Consider the following 18,607-nt stretch of genomic DNA (forward strand, 5'->3'; position numbering starts at 1 on the left):
AGCGCTCTACGGAAAACGATCCGGTTACCCCACCTTACTATATAGGTTCCCCGGGTACCCTGAAAAATGTATAGGTTGACCGAGTTTCCCGTGAGTTCCCTGAGATCCCCGGGCTCCCCGTGAGTTCCCCAGGTTCGCCGAGGGTTCCCTGGTCGGATTGGCTCGAGTTCACTGAACATCCTTAAAAAAACAATTTTTTTCAAAGGCAAGGTAAATTAAACTATCATAATTTCCAGACAAAATCAAGCAGAAGAATTGTGTGAAATAGCCCGATCTTCCCCTGAGTAGTCCAACTGAAACTTGGTATAATGGACACATATTGCAGTTAAATATATTTTGAGCAGATACATAAATTTCTAAAGAAATCACACAAAATTGATCCAGAACGACTTGTTGTTTAATAAATGAAACAGTTATAATACCACGCTTCAAGAGTTGTTAATAATGGAATAAGAACATTTCCAATATAAGAATGTGAGATAAACAACCACCAAGAATATGAGCACATGCTATGTATAGAGTTCACAGCACAGAAGACAATATATGCTATATAAAGGAGATATTATCTGGTGTTATATGTTCCAATGTATTTATTAACAAATAAATTGTTCTCTTCTTGATACTACAAATATCCCAAGAGTTCATCTATTAAAATGTGTGTGTGGAGCTTTTTGTGGTTAAATCAAGAACAGGCAATTAAAGTGCAGACTCTTGTATTTACGATCAGTTGATGGTGGAAGAGTTATTAGTTATGACTTGTGACTTTTTGGTGGGGTCTCTGTGAATAATAAATTTTTGGTGATATAGTTCTTCCAACATTTATTGGATGATGATGACCAAGGGAAAGACAATAGTGAAGAAATGTCAATTATGGGTTATTCTCTATTTGATCGTTGGACTGGTAAATTGTGTTGAGTGCCAAAATGATACCAATAGAAAGTTAATCAGAAGAAAGCGCTATTTAACCTTTCCTGAAGGGAGTTCCCTGCAAGTTATCTATGATCAAACTATCCCTACAGTTGCCCTACCCTTAGTTTTTACAGTTGGTGTAACAGTTGCTATTGCCTATGAATTGCCATCGAAACCCTTTAGTGAATTGGCTGAGGATTTCCGGAATAAATTTAAAGTGCTTAAGAATGATAATACATCCAAATCTGATAATATCAAACATATAACATATACGTCGAATATCGATTGGAAAAAGCTCTACAAAAGTGAAAATAAACACAATCTATATTATCTGGATAAGCCACAACTTCCCTCAAGTGTTCAGTATGAGATTAGGCGAAAGGATCCACCACAGATATACTACGAGAACAATAGACCCAATCCTTGGATAACTAGCGATAAGTTTAACTACTATTTCAGTGGAAATCGCAATAATTATGGCAATGAAGATAAGAAATTTAATTATATCAAAATGTTAGCTAATCAGTATGCTGCTGCATCGATCCCCAAGAACACAAAGAAGGAGAATATTAATAGGTGATGAATTAAAATTACTTAATCACTTAGACAGTCTTGAGAATAAAGTTTTATACAACAGGAGCTTTAGCAGAAAGTTACCTCATCGAAAGCACTTAATTCAACCTGTTTTTGGGAAAAGAAGTATCAAGGATGACGATGATGATGATGATGAAGCTGAACTCCACAAAATCTACCACATTTCGACAAGGCAACAACTCTATGGTAGCATAGAGAGATATCTGGAAGAGTATGACCCCTTATTTTTCAATTTTAAAAATACGTTAAAACAATTTTAAAAATATGTTTTTAAATTTCAGCAAAGGAATATCCGGAAGGGGATGTGTTCTAAAATCCCTCTGTGAGTCTCGAAATAACAAAGATTTGCCAAACACTTTCATTGGAGCCATTCTTAAAAGCATTTTTCGGTACATTTTAACAAGATAATTCACTCAAAATTCTTAAATAAAACAACAACATTTAATTTTTTATTTGTACTACAGGCTTCCCAAACTCGATCTTGTTGGAGAAAATGATATAAGAGATTACATGAAAGCTCATCATGAAGTGAATGACTGTACTGAGACGTATTCCATCTGCAAAAGCAGTTTCTGGGCATCTGAATTTGTTAAATAAACAACCAAGAATATGACACGATAAATATTATTATTAAAATAAATAGTGAATAATCCATGAGACCACATGATCCATTTATAGAATTCACATTAAGCTAAATGTTTGCCATTAATCCTATTAGCAATATATATTTACAATAACACGTAGGGCTTTATGGCTCAGTACACAATATTTACATTAGATATTATTTTCAATTTACTATTCAGAATATTTAAATTCTCAGCAGTACATAAAATTTATGGTATATCATTCGAAATTGTGCATCCAACGAGATCTACAAAATAAAATTATCCGCACCATGAACATAATTTTTCTCTTAATTTTCCTGAATTTAATCCTCCTACCCCTATCAAGTCTCTCAGTAAATTCCCATACAGCCTCATCGAAGTATCCTTCAGGACTTGATAGACTTTTAGCACGAAAAAAGAGATTTCTACTATTCCCTCCCAAAGCTGGTGTAGCGGTAAGGCATTCTAAATTTAAAAAACCCAAAGTGAAAAGTGTCACCCACCAATCTACATCCATTCTAGTGCATTTTCTCAATGGTTAAAGCAATTATTTTCTCCGAACCAACTGGCTACAATACGATATCTGAAATGGAATTTGTCTATCCACTGCCCGATGCAGGATTCTACATGAAGAAGCAGAAGAAATTTTGGACCAAAAATAGAAAAACCACCAAAAAACCTGCTGTGATGCAGAAGGAAGTGATTAGTTGGACAAATCCTTCGAAATTTGCATGGAATACATGGAGTCCTGTAAATAAGTTTACTAGAAGTACCGCAGCACAGAATAATTCCATTGGCGGTTTTGAATATCAATTTGAAAATGATATCACTAAAGTTTCTGATCTAATGAATCCTTACCAAGATGAATATGATGAATTCAGGCAGCGGAGATCTTATCGTGAGAGAAGAGATTTCTATCGCAGTATTGAAAATATGATGTAAGTAATAATATTTGTTTTTATAAGGGAGAGTGTATCAGTTACTGATGAATAAGGGGAAAGTACCCATGCTTCGTACGATTTCAAGCTTCGTAATGACTAATTTTTTCCTATGTTTCTCAATAAATGTGACTCTGTAATATATTTAAAAAACTACTTTCCTCTAGTTTTCAAAACATGGATACGATGAGTCACAATTATTGAGAAACATAGGAAAAAAATTAATAATTATGAAGCTCGGGATCGTACGAAGCATGAACACTTTCTCCTGGTAACTAATTCAAAGATAGGCGGATATTCAAAAGTGGTTTAGGATATTACGTAGTACGAATAAAACCCACAACATCAAAGCACCACATTTGGCCATTCTATTCACCATTTATGGCCATATCTAAAAATTCGAAAAAATGAGGATTTTGACTTAGCCATGAAGAACAATTGGGATTTAGGATTATTCTTCGTAACGTAATTAAGCCTAAGCTTTTTGGTGAGCTTAAATTTTGTTGGAGATAGTTTAACCCATTCAGTCAATGTACCAGAAATACTTGAGATAGAATATTCATAATTTGGGATTAGTTTCCTACAGATTAATAGATGAATTTTATGAAAAGAAAAAAATTTTACCTATTATGGGGGCGCGGAGAGCCGGCATCAAACACGCGTCTTAACAGTCACTGAATTTAAATTCTGTACATTAATTCATTACAAACTCTATTGATTTAGATAGAGTAACTATCCAAGAAAACACATTGGCAACCAGAATTCAAATCAGGAAAGAAGAACAAGGCTAATTTTAACAAATTCGACGGGATGTCGTATTTTCCGTCCGCCATTTTGAGCAAAAATTTTGCATGACTTTCCGAGAAGTGAGAAACGGACAAAAAAATGTATTCCCATCTCTGTCGGGCTATTTTTTCCAAGTAATTGAAGGACTAAAGTAACTAAAAATCCATTCCCGACAGAAATTCGAATATCAATTGCCCTGGAATAAATCATCTAAAATTACTCAATTTGCGTATGATGTATAATACCATGGTAAGGAATGGGTTAAGCTTCTCTTTATGTTACAATAATACATTTATCTAATATATTTAGAAATAACCTGAACTATGAAAAAATGATCATTAAAAAAAACGAAGAATACAAAATGAATAATATTTTTACCATTTTGTGACGTTCATCCTTATAATTATCGAAGCATTTAGAGTATTAATCATTTGCAAGTAACTTTAAAATTAAAAATAGAAATCAAAAGTTAACTAATGAGTCATAACCAGCAACAATAAGTTCACACTTTCCGTTTGATATACACTGAGAGAGATCCGAATAAGTTAAATTAACATTCCAGAAATGTTAATTTTACCCTGCAGTATTGATCCGAAATCGGTGTAAATAATACCCTTTTTAGGTGTATTAGGGGTTAAAGTTATCCTTTTTACATGTTAATTTTACCCTTTTTACCCTTAAAAAGGTGTAAAATTAACATTAAAAAATGTTGATATATTTTTACACCTAAAAAGTGTTAATGTTATGAGGAAAAAATGTTAATCGCACCCTCTTTTTTTTCTCAGTGTAGGGTAACGACGTAAGGAATTCAGCGTAAAGGCATTAATCATCATCCAAGGCATTACATAAGGCTTTAACGCAAGGGGTATTTTCTACGGAAGCTTCTTAAAAGTAAGGTGTGAAAGATAGACCTATAGATAGATAGAAAGATGACCTTATCAGAAGAGTTGTCAAGGATTCTAAAACCTTCCCAGCGAATCCAAATTTCACTAAATCGGTTGATAAAATATATTCTTTCTTTTTAATATTTGGCTTTAATCTCGTTTTTTTTGGAATGATTCAAGGGCATTTAATAAATTAGCAAAATGTCTACATATATGAATACGAAAAATATAGTATCCCAAAGACAAGGATTTGGAGGGAAGGGGAAGTTTAGAAAAGAAAATTAAGGTCTTACATTCTTTACGTTAACGTATAGATATCCTTTGAAGGTATCAAGTCGCTTTCTCTAATGTCAAGCCTCTAGATGACATGAAGACAGTACGAAAACTAGTAATAAGCCCAGATAAGTACGAATACTGTATCTGACGTAGTTGTATATGTCAGAAAAAAAACAAACGAGCAGTAAAAAATTCAAAATGATCAGTAAAAAATTAAAAATGATCAGTAAAATATCTAATTATGGTCAGTATAAAACTTAATAGCCTCTACACATTGGGAACAATTTTCGTCAAAAATTGCATTTTTGACAGAATTTTGACGTTTCTGCTTACAGCGCTGCAGGCAATTTCCTTCAAAAAAGCAATTTTTGACAAGAATTGTTCCCAATGTGTAGACACCTTAAATCTTTACAAAAAGGGGCTAATTTATATAGGGTAAGTGTGCCAAATTTCGGCATAGTTGCATATAAGCACCGAAGTCCTAAGTTTGAAATGTAATATTTTTAATTCATATTGATATTTTTTGTTACTTCCTTTTCGGGAAGGTTGTGTGGAACCTTGAAAACTAATTTATCATCTTTGTTTTCTTTAAATCACTTCCTAAAATATTGAAAAATTAATAATAATATGGACATTGCTTTGGGTAGTATTCCGGCCACTTTGAGTGAAATACCGGCCACCTTTTCTCTGACCACCTTTTGTGACGCAACGGATAGAAAATTTTAAAACGTCAAACAGAACGAGTTTAATATTTAGTTTAATACGTTTACATGACCCACAAGCCCTGAGATCTTCCGTGTAATTTGTCATGAAAACCTGAAGAGTAGCATCTCAAATTTATGCGCAGATTCCCGTAGCAATTTGCCATTCCTGAACTCTTCCAATGCCTTTCCACATCATCTTTTTCATAGAAGCGATGGTTTTTTTTTCTCTGGATATTGTAGACCTCAGAAATTGAAGAAAAAAAACATAAAATGAATAAGAAATTTAGGAAAACAAAAGATTTTGCCGGAATAGGCAACACTATCTCACCGGAGAGACGCTCATAAAATATATAGTTTTTTACGCGAAATACACGATCCAGCTGGGAAATTTTATCCGAAATTTAAAGATTGATTCACTATTAACAGAAACAGAAACAATCTTTAATGAAAACTAATCAATTTTCATGAAAAACATCGAAGGAAAACCTTTTGCACTTCACTTCAAATCGTAATACTGCTGGAAACACAATCGATCTGTCACATTTTTTGTAAGACTCTTTCCACACTGAGAACGCAATTTAAATTCAAATTATACCTAAAATTTAACGGTCTATGTGTTAATACATCCTAAAATGAATAAATATTTAAAAGCAAAATGAATTTATTGCCTATTCGAAGATTAGAAACATAATTTTAATTAATTTATTTGCATGGCCGAAATTACACTCAAAGTGGCCGAAATTTGGCACACTTCCCCTATAACATTTAAAATTGTTGCAGATAGAATGAAAAGCGCTTTGTTTTCCGTTTGCCAAAATTTAGACAATAATATTACTGTTTCAATTTTTTTTGTTACTGCTCAATTTTAACTTTTTACTGCTCATTTATACAATACCGTTGTATATTGTCTGTGGTTTCTTGCAATCATCGTCAGAGGATCGTCTTCTTCTCAAAATCAAAAAATTCAATTTTCCCCAAAGCTTTCGACCCTCGGTATAGGTGTTTCTCATTCTCAGTGGGTCAATTAAATTTTTTTTAAAGAATTTTAAATTTCAAGAAGAAAGTAAGTTTTTAGTGGGTATGTGTAGTGCTAAGAGAACGAAAGACGACTCCAAATCATTTAAAAGATTTTGATTAACCCACTGAGGAAGACAATTGCTGTGGGGTTGCTAAGCATGTCCATATCTAAAATTACTTGATCTACAGCCATTTGATGGTAAACTTTCTAAAAAAAGTAAAGCTCTTCTGATGATATTTTTTTTTCTACCTTCCGTACCAAAAAAATATAATTTGTGGAAGTTTTCCAAATTTCGGCATAGTATTTTTAATAAATAATATTGAAACCTTTTGTTACTTGTTTTTCAGGAGTGTTGCTTGGAAGTTCGAAATGTAGTTTATCATCATTGTTACTGCTCAAGCTCAAAGAAAGAGCAGTTTTATATTTTCTTTAATATCAATACTAAAATTATTGAAAAATGAATAAAAACATAAACATTGCTTTGGGCAATATTTCGGCCACTTTGAGTGGAATTTCGACTAAGGTAAGGGGCTGTATGTCGGCCACTTAAGGATGGGTTTTATGAAAAACTTATGTAAAAGGACATTTAATTTGCCTGTTTTGATCAAATTTTCACCCTAAGTTGTAGTATAGATCTTTGTCCATCTGATTGTACACTTTATTTGGAGATGAAATAATTTTAGATTATTAAAAAATTAAAATGTTTTAAAAATGTAGTGTGTTCCTCAATTCGGCCACTGCAATATAAGCGTTTCTCTACTCGGCCACCTGGGGTTCCTCTAGTCGGCCACCCATTTTTCAAATTTTAAAAGCCCGTAACGTTTTTACGGACTAGAAAAGGATATTGAGAAAGAAAGAAAGAAAACCTTTAAAGAATAGTAATTTTAAGAAAACAAAAAATTGTAAGAGAAAAATTCTTTTTATTCTTTTATTTAGCCGGCCGAATTGAGGAACATGGCTTTAAAATTTCACACCTTCCAGTGAGCTTCACTGCACTTGATTCCACGGGACATGGAACTAACAACTTCATTCTTGTATGAGAAAAATAATAATGAATTTATTTTATTTTATTTGTTTATTATACAATTAATGCCCCTGTCGGAGTACAACAGTTTGGGCTATATAAAGAGTGTATTGTTTTTGTTTTATTTTTTTTAACATGCATGAGATATGCGTGCGTGGATGTTCCTAACTCCTCTTACTGGAGGGCCTAAGTTCCTCAATGGAACCTTGTGCCACCATTATTATTATTGTTATTTTTTGTGACTATACCTTATGTGAAACAACATCATTTTAAAAGAAAAAAAAATCACTATTCGAAAATTGTTTTTATAATTTTAATTAATTAATTTGCTTGGTCGAAATTACACTCAAAGTGGCCGAAATTTAAAACTGTCCGAAATTTGACATAGTTTCCCTAAATAGAATTATTAAAAAAGATCTCAAAATAGGTATGATAATAAATTCGTACTTGTTGATTTATCTGTGTTATCAATTTTAGCTCCAGCTAACAATGAAATTATGCGAAACTGATACACTATTAGATAAATACCTACTTCAAAGGTTTTATATTTATTTGAAAGAATCTACTATTTTTTTTTCAGCAACAAAGTCAATTTTAAACCAATAAACCGCCATTGCATTCTGAAAACCATATGCGAAGCTCAACACTTTCTACTACCGAAGGGCAAATCCCTATTTCATGATTTATTCAGGATACTCTTTACGTAAGTTATGTGTGCAATTCTTCATGTTTATTGTATGAATAGAAAATTAGCAAATACAAATATTTCAGCATTCCAATGACAACAATAACTTCTGCAGAATATAGAAATGCCATGAATTTAGAGGAACATCAATGCGATTTATTCTTCAGGGATAAATGTCCAATCAGTATTCTGGAATTGTTTCTAAACAGTGATAAACTTGAGTTCCAGTGAGAACAGGATTTTTTTTTAAAAAATTATTAAACAATTAAAATTTATGGTATTTCAAACTTGAAGATTTCGTAGATAGAAATGTGCTAATAATACCAATAATGCACTAATTGTCTCTATCTATTAGCACTATTAACAAATTAACTCTAACTAATGATTACTGACACTCCATTCTGTGTATTTTCATGGCACAAAGTGCTATTTTACTGAATCACATTCAGTATTAATTGTGATGTACGATTCAGTTGGTGACTATTTCATTTGTGAATAAAGAATAATTTTAAATAATTAAATCACTGGAAAATTAAACCCATTTTGGTCTATCAATAAAATGTCTGTGAATTATCGAATGCAATCGCTGCATTTCATAATTACTGTCATCATTTTGGTTTATATCGAATTTGTCTATAGTTCCTGCATTAATTGTACGGAAAATCCAATGAAATTCACGGATATTGTGTCGCGGAAAAAGAGATATCTCATTTTTCTGCCAGGATCCACAGTTATAGTAAGTGGTGCAGTTCTTGATGACAAGTTTAATCCTCCCACGATTAACCTTAAACCATCCTGCAGTGCACACTGTCCGTGGTAAAAGCCGTCGTGTTTACATCACCAAGTGGACATAATATAGTCATGGAAGCGGATTTTAACTATCCTCTGCCAGATAAAGTCGTCCTACCACAGAAAAAGCATCCTAAGCCTGTGGTATCGATAACCACGGCAAAACCAACTGTTGGACCTGTTGATCATCATAACGAATTTGATTTTTTTGAGCATTATGAACCACAATCACAAAACCATTTTGTCAATTTATTGAGCAACAATATACGGAGAAAGAGTGATAAGGGCATTTTTCCCTCAAAGTCCAGATACAATCATCTCTATAGTAAATACCAGACATCATCTAAAAGTAGAAAAAGGAATAAATTTCGTGAGAAGAGGCATTCAGAGTCCTTTAGGAAACCTCTGGAGGACAATTACCATCACAATGGCCATCGGGAGCGAAGAAATCTCTACAAGAGCATCGAAGAATTTATGTAATAACCACAAAGAAGAGGAGAATAATTAATTTTATCTACTACTTTGTGATTAATTTGCAGAAATGGTCACAACATTGGACTAGATGGTCGTTCGTGCATTTTAAGAACAATTTGTGAAGCTCAACATTGGCTTTTACCTAAAGGAAAATCACTCTTCCATGACATCTTCCGTGTGCTGTTCTCGTAAGATAAAACTCAAAATTCCTTTAGGGTCAACACATTTCACTGTGGTTCATATTCTCCTCATCATTACTTCAATTAAATAACTAATTAATCTTATAGTAATTGTAAGTGGAATCTTTAAAGAAAGTCGGAATTTAGTTTGTTCACAAATTGAATATTTGTTGAGAAGTCTTAAGATCGCCACAAAGTGTGTTGACTCTATAAAACAATAAAATTTTCCACGTGGTATAAATATTACTTGATAGAACTAAAATATTATTACTTGTAACCCTTCACAGAGAAAACAACGGGGGTGCGATTTACTTTTTTTTCCTCATAACTTTAACAATTTTTGGGTGTAAAAATATATCAACATTTTTTATTGTTAATTTTACACCTTTTTAAGGGTAAAATTAACATAAAAAGGGTAACTTCAACCCCTAATACACCTAAAAAGTATAATATTTACAGCGATTTCGGATCAAAACTTTAGGCAAAAATGAACTTTTCCCGAATGTTATTTCAAATTTTTCGGATTTCTCTCAATGTTGTAATTATTTGAAAATTATTTAGAAAGTAACACCTGCACTGCATTATAAGCACCTCTCATGTAAAATTTTAGACCACGCCCACTTCTAGAGTTACCATCAATCTGTGTTAAAAATCCTATATGGTATCCACCCTATCTACTCTCACGAAATATGCCACGCCCCTTCAAAACAATTATTTACGTAGGGGAGACAGTGGCAGAATTAGCCATGCATAATATTAGATAGTGGGATGTTATTGCCTGCCTTATGCTCAGCGCACAATAACTTTTGTTTATAAACATGTTTTCAAAATTTCCCATGAGATAGAGCGAGATGACTAGATCTAGATCTCATTCACTCTCATTGAAATGTCAAAAACATGTTTACTAAACAAAAGTTATTGTGCGTTGGGCATTAGAAGGAATATCGTACACAAACATCACAAAGAAGATTTTTTTTGCTCGTGGACAGGCCCTTAATATACATTGACTTGATTCTAAGGGCCGGTCCTGAAAAGGACCTTTTTGTGTTGAGTGTAGTCATTACCGAAAGATACAATCCGCGAGTTTTCATTTGCTTTGTGGTTGGAGCTATTCGCGTGTTTTTTCGACACTCAATTGATGCCTCGTGGTGGAAGCATCAGTCAGTCCCGATGATGTCCCATAAAAAAAATAATTTTTCCTGACTACTAAAGTAATTTTTTTGTTATATATGTACAAAATTGTAAAGTAGAAGGTTGAAGCAATCCAGAATATTTTTTGCAAGTCTCTAGCTATTTGCTATGTAGTAAATATTTAAGCTCAAAAATGTTGAATTTTTGAATTCTCAAATTCATAATTGATTTTATTTATTTTTTATAGGGTAAGTGTGCCTAATTCCGGCCAGCTTGCAATTTCGGCCACCTTTTTTGTTCCTAGAATTTCCATGAACTTTTAGATTTTACGTACTCTAGAGATTATACAATGCAAAAAAATAACAAATAATGTAGCTTCGACAAACGAGATGACGTGAAAAAGATATTGGAAGAATTTCTGAAGGGCAAGGAACTATGAGAATGAAGGTGGCCGAAATAGGGCACCAAAGCTATGTCTATATTTTTATTCATTTTAAAATGTATTAAGAAAGATTTTAGAGTAAATAAAGACGGTAAACTCTTTACAAGTTTTCAAGCAACACTCTTTAAGAAGAAAGAATAATAAAATCAATTTGAATTTAAAATATTACATTTCAAACTTGAAACTTTGATGCTTGCATGCAACTATGCCGAAATTTGGCACACTTACCCTATTTCCAATTTTTTTTAAGCAAAACCCTTTTGGCAATATAAACTTCAATACTCATACGTAATATTTTTCATTAAAGCGAAAAATATTATTCATTGGTATTGTCAGAAAAATTACTTAAATTTTTGAGCTATTTTTGTCCCTATCGTTCATAAAAGCACAAAATACACCAAATCAGACTCTGTTGGACTTTCCAAGGAAAGATGTAAGACTTATCATTGATTATGTTTCTCAGTTTAATTTTTATTGTTGATTTTTAGTCCGTAAAAAGTTTCTCGTCGTTAAAGGATTAATCAGCCTGACACTTACATTTTTTTTCAGAAATTTTACACGGTATAAAACTTTATTTACTCGATAATTTTACCCCAGTGTTCCCTATTAAAATCCAGCTGAAATTTCTTATTTGAATCCTTCCAGTTGAAATTTCAAACGGTAATCGTTATAAAATGCAACTTTTGGTTGGAAAATGAATCAATGGAAATAACAGAATTTATTAGTTTCAATTTCAGATTGAAAAATGAACCAATAAGATATCGGAAAGTTAATTAAGATAGTCACCCCCCATTACGCGCAATAATCTCAGTAAAATTCAACAAGGAAGTTGGAATTTTCTTCTAGCTCATTGATTTTTTCAATCGATAATTGAATTTTATGGGGATTATTTTGCAACATTTTGAACGTTTGACATTGCAAATCGTTTTTTCAAAGCGAAGTTATAAAAATGAAAGAATACATTTTACAAATTTTTCTTTAATAACACATTTTTCACATTAAGTTTTCCAAAATTTTTTGGGAAAACAAAAGAAACAACTAAAGATTTATAAAATTAGCATAGTTTTTATTGCACTATTATTTTTTGAAGAATTTTTTATTCCATATTTTTATTTTAGTTGTCTTTACATTTTCAATATATAATAGTTTTCATGGAGTCAGAGTGTAAAAAGTAGAAAGATTGTGGGAAATAAGAAAGAATTGTTTGGAGCTATTTAGGGCGTGTTTTAGGGGTTAGTTTGTTGAGATCTAAATCGAGTTTCTTGCACAATCTAATTGGATCGATTAACCCTTGCAGTACGAGGATTACTATTAATTGGTAATCTATATTAGTAATCTATATCTCTATTATATAATAGAGCTCTTTCTTTGGAAATAAAGAAAAATAGGGATGGTAAGGTGTGTCAGGCCTTGGAAAATGCTCGAACTCGTGATCTAGAGGCTATACCTAAAAAGTACTTTCGCAACATTTACCATTTAGCGGTTCTAAACCGATTTGAAGTGACTCATAAATATCAAAATATCCCATAGGTTTAAGACAAAAATTACTTATCGGTTCATAACCGGACCATTAGATTAGAGATTCACAACCTATGTGAACCGATTTATAAGTCGCATTGCCCAAAATGCCTTAGGAGTAATATAATTGAATTTCGGATAAAAATTAATTATAGGAATTACATCAGGTATCCCAAGACCTTTCCAACGAGCCCAAAAGCCATACCATTCAGTTAAAAATTACGTTCTATAAAGGATTTTAAACCTCTGCCCTTGAAAAACCCTTATTAGGAATGCTTCCCCTAAGACCCCAAGAGGAATTCACAAAGATTTAAAAAATATATTTTCCGTACAGGAAATTAAATTATAAATGAAATATTTAATTTATTTCAAAAATTAAGATTCTGAGTTCTTTTCGCAAGATTTATTTACATGGTGTAAAACAATCCAAGAACGGTAATTTCTTGTATAAATTCTCCCAAAAATACAAATTTAATTAATTTAAAAAAATCCATTGTTCAAGTACGATTTTAACTTACCTTAATCTCCTTAAGAAACCTTTAGAGGGCGTGGCCTATTTATTAATAGGCGGGTAAATAGAATGCTTTCCTGATTTAAATAGTTGATGGGTATATGATATTTAAATCTGCAGTATTACATATTTTTGACACAACCGTCAAAGAAAAACTGACCAAGGTGTTTAGCAATAACACCTCCACTGATAGTACCTTCAAGTAAATAGTTCCAATCTATGTTTTTTTTTTAAAATTTCAGAATGAGAACGTTTCAGGCACAAAATTAATTACTATCACATTAATTGAATATCTAACAAGACTATCAAATTTTGACGATATTATAATGTACAGAAATATAAATTTCAAATGTTTTATCAGTGCGCCACTTCAAAGGCGAACTGAATAAGGAACTATAAAATTTACCATTGATAAGAATTCACGGTCCTGTGAATGTTAATTTGTTATACCTACAAAGGGTAACTTATATATTTATAAAACCTTGTCAACTATTCGAAAATCGTTTTGAGAAATACAATTTTGTTTCGTTACGCTTGAGAAATCAGAAACCTTTGTCATTAAAGAAGTGAATGAGTTATTATTCCTTATATTTCTGCAATAATTCGAAAAATAATATCCTTAAACGATGCTAGGGGGACGTGGGATACTTTTGAATTGGGCACCATTAAAATAGGCTTTTTCCTATTTTTTAATGAAGATAGGGTTACGATTTTGTCATATTAGATGAGATCATATATTCTGTCAGTAGAAGAGGTAAAAAGTTTGGAGTGGTATATCTCAGCTCCTGATGAACATAATTGGATGAGTGAACTATTGTTGGAAAGCTTGGTTCATTAGCTTTCAGAATCTGGTATATGTAATTGGCTATGGGTAAATCATGGTCATCCAGAACCATTTATGTCGAAGAAGACACTTTTTGCAGCGTCATTTTTGACCATCTACTGCTGGGACCAGGAGTGACCCACAATTCTCGCACTTGGACTGTTCGTTAGAGGAACTCAAAGGGTATAACTTGTAGAAGAAACTTTTTTTTCGGACATCTTACTTTTTTTTATTCATCGACTTTTGCAAGAATTTTAAAATGTTAAACGCAAGGAAAAAATTACAGAAATTCTTCTATCCCATTTTCTGGACAAACTAATGAAGATATCGACTTAGAATGTTCTGAGTACCCCCCCATAAGTTGATCCAAGGAATCCAAATGTCACTTCAATTTCATCCCCACGTCTATCCTTCCCCTCCAGAAATCACTCCTTTAGGAATATCTCAAGAACCAGACCATCGATGCATTTCATTTTGGGATATGTTTTAGAGAGTATCCTGGCGGACATTTCATTCATACATCTCAAAGACGTCCGACCTCTTCTTCTTGCACTTGCTAATAATCTGGTTAGAAGAGCAGAATTTCTTCTGAACAATTTTCTGACCAAAGAGACAAAGTTAGTGACTTTTATTGTTCTGAGTACCCCCCCATAAGTCAATCTAAGGAATCGAAACAACACATGCATTTGCCTCTCATCCCACTCCTTCTCCTCCAGAAACCATTCTTTTGGGAATATCTCAAGAAATAAACCATCGATCCTTTTCATATTTGGATATGTTTTTGACATGGCCAAGGCGGACATTTCGTCCTCAGACACCAATATCATCCAGAAATTTATTCTTGGAATTTCCAAGGCCAATTAATAGACTGCGTAAGGGAGTGTATTTTTAACGGATTTAGACAGAATGTAGTTTATTTGATAGATCTTAAATTTTTTTACAAGCTTATTCAATTTTTACTTGGTTAAGTATTTCTTTTATGTTGAAATTCACTGGTACAAAAGTTTAAACACTGGAAATTCCAAGAATAAATTCCTGGATGATATTGGTGTCTGAGGACGAAATGTCCGCCTTGGCCATGTCAAAAACATATCCAAATATGAAAAGGATCGATGGTTTATTTCTTGAGATATTCCCAAAAGAGTGGTTTCTGGAGGAGAAGGAGTGGGATGAGAGGCAAATGCATGTGTTGTTTCGATTCCTTAGATTGACTTTTGGGGGGTACTCAGAACAATAAAAGTCGCTAACTTTGTCTTTTTGGACAGAAAATTGATCAGAGGAAATTCTGCTCTTCTGACCAGATTATTAGCACGTGCAAGAAGAAGAGGTCGGTCGTCGTTGAGATGTATGGATGAAATGTCCGCTAGGACACTCTCTAAAACATATCCAAAAATGAAATGCATCGATGGTCTGGTTCTTGAGATATTCCTAAAAGAGTGGTTTCTGGAGGAGAAGCATAGACGTTGGGGTGAAATTGAAGTGACATTTGGATTCCTTGGATCAACTTATGGGGGGGTACTTAGAACATTCCAAGTCGATATCTTCATTAGTTTGTCCAGAAAATGGGATAGAAGAATTTCTGTAATTTTTTCCTTGCGTTTAACATTTTAAAATTCTTGCAAAAGTCGATGAATAAAAAAAAGTAAGATGTCCGAAAAAAAAGTTTCTTCCACAAATTATACCCTTTGAGTTCCTCTAACGAACAGTCCAAGTGCGAGAATTGTGGGTCACTCCTGGTCCCAGCAGTAGATGGTCAAAAATGACGCTGCAAAAAGTGTCTTCTTCGACATAAATGGTTCTGGATGACCATGATTTACCCATAGCCAATTACATATACCAGATTCTGAAAGCTAATGAACCAAGCTTTCCAACAATAGTTCACTCATCCAATTATGTTCATCAGGAGCTGAGATATACCACTCCAAACTTTTTACCTCTTCTACAGACAGAATATATGATCTCATCTAATATATTTCTAAAGGAAACTGAGCTACAAAGTGTACAATTTAATTTTACAAAACAATTGGAACTAAATTAAATTTTGATAAGGCCTGAAGTTGTCTTTAGATTTGAGGTTCAACCTAGCTCTCAAAGACCTTAAAATCCTACATAGCAAAAAATTTTATTGATTTTTCAGGATCTAAAAGATCATTTGCCCCTAATTATTAAATCCTAAGTCAAAATTTTCCAAAAAAAAATCTTGATTGATAATAAATTAGAAAATAGGATCCAGAGGGCCTATATCGCTTCTAGAAATAAATAGATAAACTCGTGGAGAAAGATCGTCGTCAATTTGGCATTAAAAAGATTCTTCTTGCTGTCATATCTCTGATCCAATACCTTGCCGTATTGCTAATGCAAAGCAAAGAATACAAAAAGCAGTGCAGCCATATATGGCTAAGCTTCAGGTCTAAGTCTGGTATAATTTCGTTTAGAAATATATGAAAAATTGTGAATTAAATGTAGCTCTATTGCTCAAAGTAGCCCGATCTCCCTTTATGGCTTAGTTTCATTTCGCTCCTGGGAAATTACAAGGGACCAACTAATTTTCGGCCATTTTTCAGGAGACAGCATGAGAGATTCAACTTTGTGTAAATAAGTATATCAATTTAATGACTGAACAAAATCAATTTATTTCTTTTCTATTTGTATGATCACTAATATAACCATCGAAACTTTTATATTTTTACCTTTCAAAATATGTTTTTTAATGAGTTAGCTCCTTGTCGCTCTAAATGATGTGCAATTTTTGCTGAAATTAGAATTACAAGGGATCAACTTGCTTGAGTTAGTTCCCTGTTTCACAAAAATTTGAACGATGAATATATTTTGTGCTCCTTTGCTTCAAACAAAATTATGCAAGTAATCAAAAAGATTAAAATTTTGAAAAACTTTTCTAATAACGAAATTTAATGACTTATATCATCTGAAAATTTATTAAACTGTCTTTCTAAGTGCATTATAATCTCAAAATCGCAAAAAAGTGAGTTGACCCCTTGTAATTTCCAAGAAGCGGTTTGAAAGTAGAACAAGAAAACCCTATTTTGAAGATGTCCTAATTCAAAGGTGCCCCACTTCCTTCTGTGATTATTATTAGGTGTTCTGAACAATATCACCCAGTATAATCTTACCAAAATCTCATGTCTCCGATCGGCCCAAATTTGCCAAAATGTGTTGGTTACTTCCTGACCACGAATACAGGGGAAAGTACTCTCCCTTCGAACGTTCATGCCTTCGAATAATGTGAATTTCTTTTATTTTGCCTAAGTGACTTACACATAATTACCACTTAATTATCAATAAATTGATAATAAGCTAAATATTATTTAGTAGAAATGTGTAACGGCGTTATCACACTTGCACATTAAAATTTTAATGTGATTCACATTAATTGCCGCTTGTGAGCGTCCAAATATGTTGTTTGTGTATTTGAGTCACTTAATATTTGGGGTTTTTCTATTTATTGATAAAGAAATGAACTTGGCCTGCAAAAATAAGTTTATATTTACCTAAAGCATAAATATTTTTCACATTAAAAAAATAAAGAGAAAATCGCATTAATTTTTCGCATTAATGCTATAAATCAATTTATATCAACTTTTGCGGGCCAAGTCTACCTTTTTATCAACAAATAGATCAAATTTTGAATATAAAATGATTCAAACACACAAATTACACATTTGGACTCTCACCAGCGACAATTAATGTGAATCATATTAAAATTTTAATGTGCAGGTGTGATAACACAGTAAGTCTCTTACTATGTTACTTATGACTAAAAAAAAATTCCGGTCCGTTTCTCTCGCAGTATTAATTTCATTTTTTTTACCAGGTTACCGTCCGAAGGACACCCTGAGGACCACTACAAAGCAGCCATGTCTCATGAGGAAGAAGACTGTTCTCTATATGAGGAAAAATGCCCAATAAGCATATTGAGCTTTATTCTAACCAGTGAAAAAATTATATAACTAATCGACTGTTTAATAAAAGATAAAATAATCAAGAAAACCATCCCCTAAGGGGCAATTTTTGTACAAATCCAGGCAATTGATCCCATTAGTGCCAGCAAGTTGTGCATCATGAAACTCCTGGTCGACTTTCGATGTCCCCGGAATGAATACACTGTCGATAATTTCGCCAAACATCCCATTGTAAGGAGCCATGGGTGATTGAGAGACTTCACAGATAGTTCTCAAGACGCATTCTCTGCCATTCTTTCCATTCCTGAAAATTGAACAACCATATAAAGGGGAATTTTTTGAAAATAGAGCAATAAAGTTAAATTACCAATTCTTAAATCGTTCGAGCATAAAATAA

At 32.8% G+C, this 18,607-nt stretch overlaps 2 protein-coding genes across 2 annotated transcripts; both read left to right on the forward strand.

The window, feature by feature from the left end:
* The first annotated feature begins 725 nt into the window (after positions 1-725).
* LOC129810178 (uncharacterized) lies at positions 726-2,399 on the forward strand. Its single transcript, XM_055860496.1, has 4 exons — positions 726-1,485; positions 1,547-1,714; positions 1,785-1,892; positions 1,968-2,399. The coding sequence occupies exons 1-4, from the start codon at positions 827-829 to the stop codon at positions 2,098-2,100; spliced, it is 1,068 nt and encodes a 355-aa protein (XP_055716471.1). The 5' UTR covers positions 726-826; the 3' UTR covers positions 2,101-2,399.
* A 6,493-nt stretch (positions 2,400-8,892) lies between these two features.
* Positions 8,893-18,284, forward strand: LOC129810179 (uncharacterized). The gene is made up of 4 exons (XM_055860497.1): positions 8,893-9,159; positions 9,225-9,688; positions 9,752-9,874; positions 18,123-18,284. Exons 1-4 carry the CDS (start codon positions 8,983-8,985, stop codon positions 18,256-18,258), a joined length of 900 nt encoding a protein of 299 aa, XP_055716472.1. The 5' UTR covers positions 8,893-8,982; the 3' UTR covers positions 18,259-18,284.
* Positions 18,285-18,607: the final 323 nt, after the last annotated feature.

This window comes from Phlebotomus papatasi, chromosome 1 (genome assembly GCF_024763615.1).
Source record: "Phlebotomus papatasi isolate M1 chromosome 1, Ppap_2.1, whole genome shotgun sequence".
NCBI classification, from domain to species: Eukaryota; Metazoa; Arthropoda; class Insecta; order Diptera; family Psychodidae; genus Phlebotomus; species Phlebotomus papatasi.

Excerpts from the sequence above, each read along its gene's own strand:
- LOC129810179 (XM_055860497.1), top strand. The coding sequence starts at position 8,983 with ATGTCTGTGAATTATCGAATGCAATCGCTGCATTTCATAATTACTGTC. Across the intron at positions 9,689-9,751 it reads AAGAGCATCGAAGAATTTAT|AAATGGTCACAACATTGGAC; the intron begins GTAATAACCACA and ends ATTAATTTGCAG. Across the intron at positions 9,875-18,122 it reads ATCTTCCGTGTGCTGTTCTC|GTTACCGTCCGAAGGACACC; the intron begins GTAAGATAAAAC and ends TTTTTTTACCAG.
- LOC129810178 (XM_055860496.1), top strand. The coding sequence starts at position 827 with ATGATGATGACCAAGGGAAAGACAATAGTGAAGAAATGTCAATTATGG. Across the intron at positions 1,715-1,784 it reads ATAGAGAGATATCTGGAAGA|CAAAGGAATATCCGGAAGGG; the intron begins GTATGACCCCTT and ends TTTAAATTTCAG. Across the intron at positions 1,893-1,967 it reads ATTCTTAAAAGCATTTTTCG|GCTTCCCAAACTCGATCTTG; the intron begins GTACATTTTAAC and ends TTTGTACTACAG.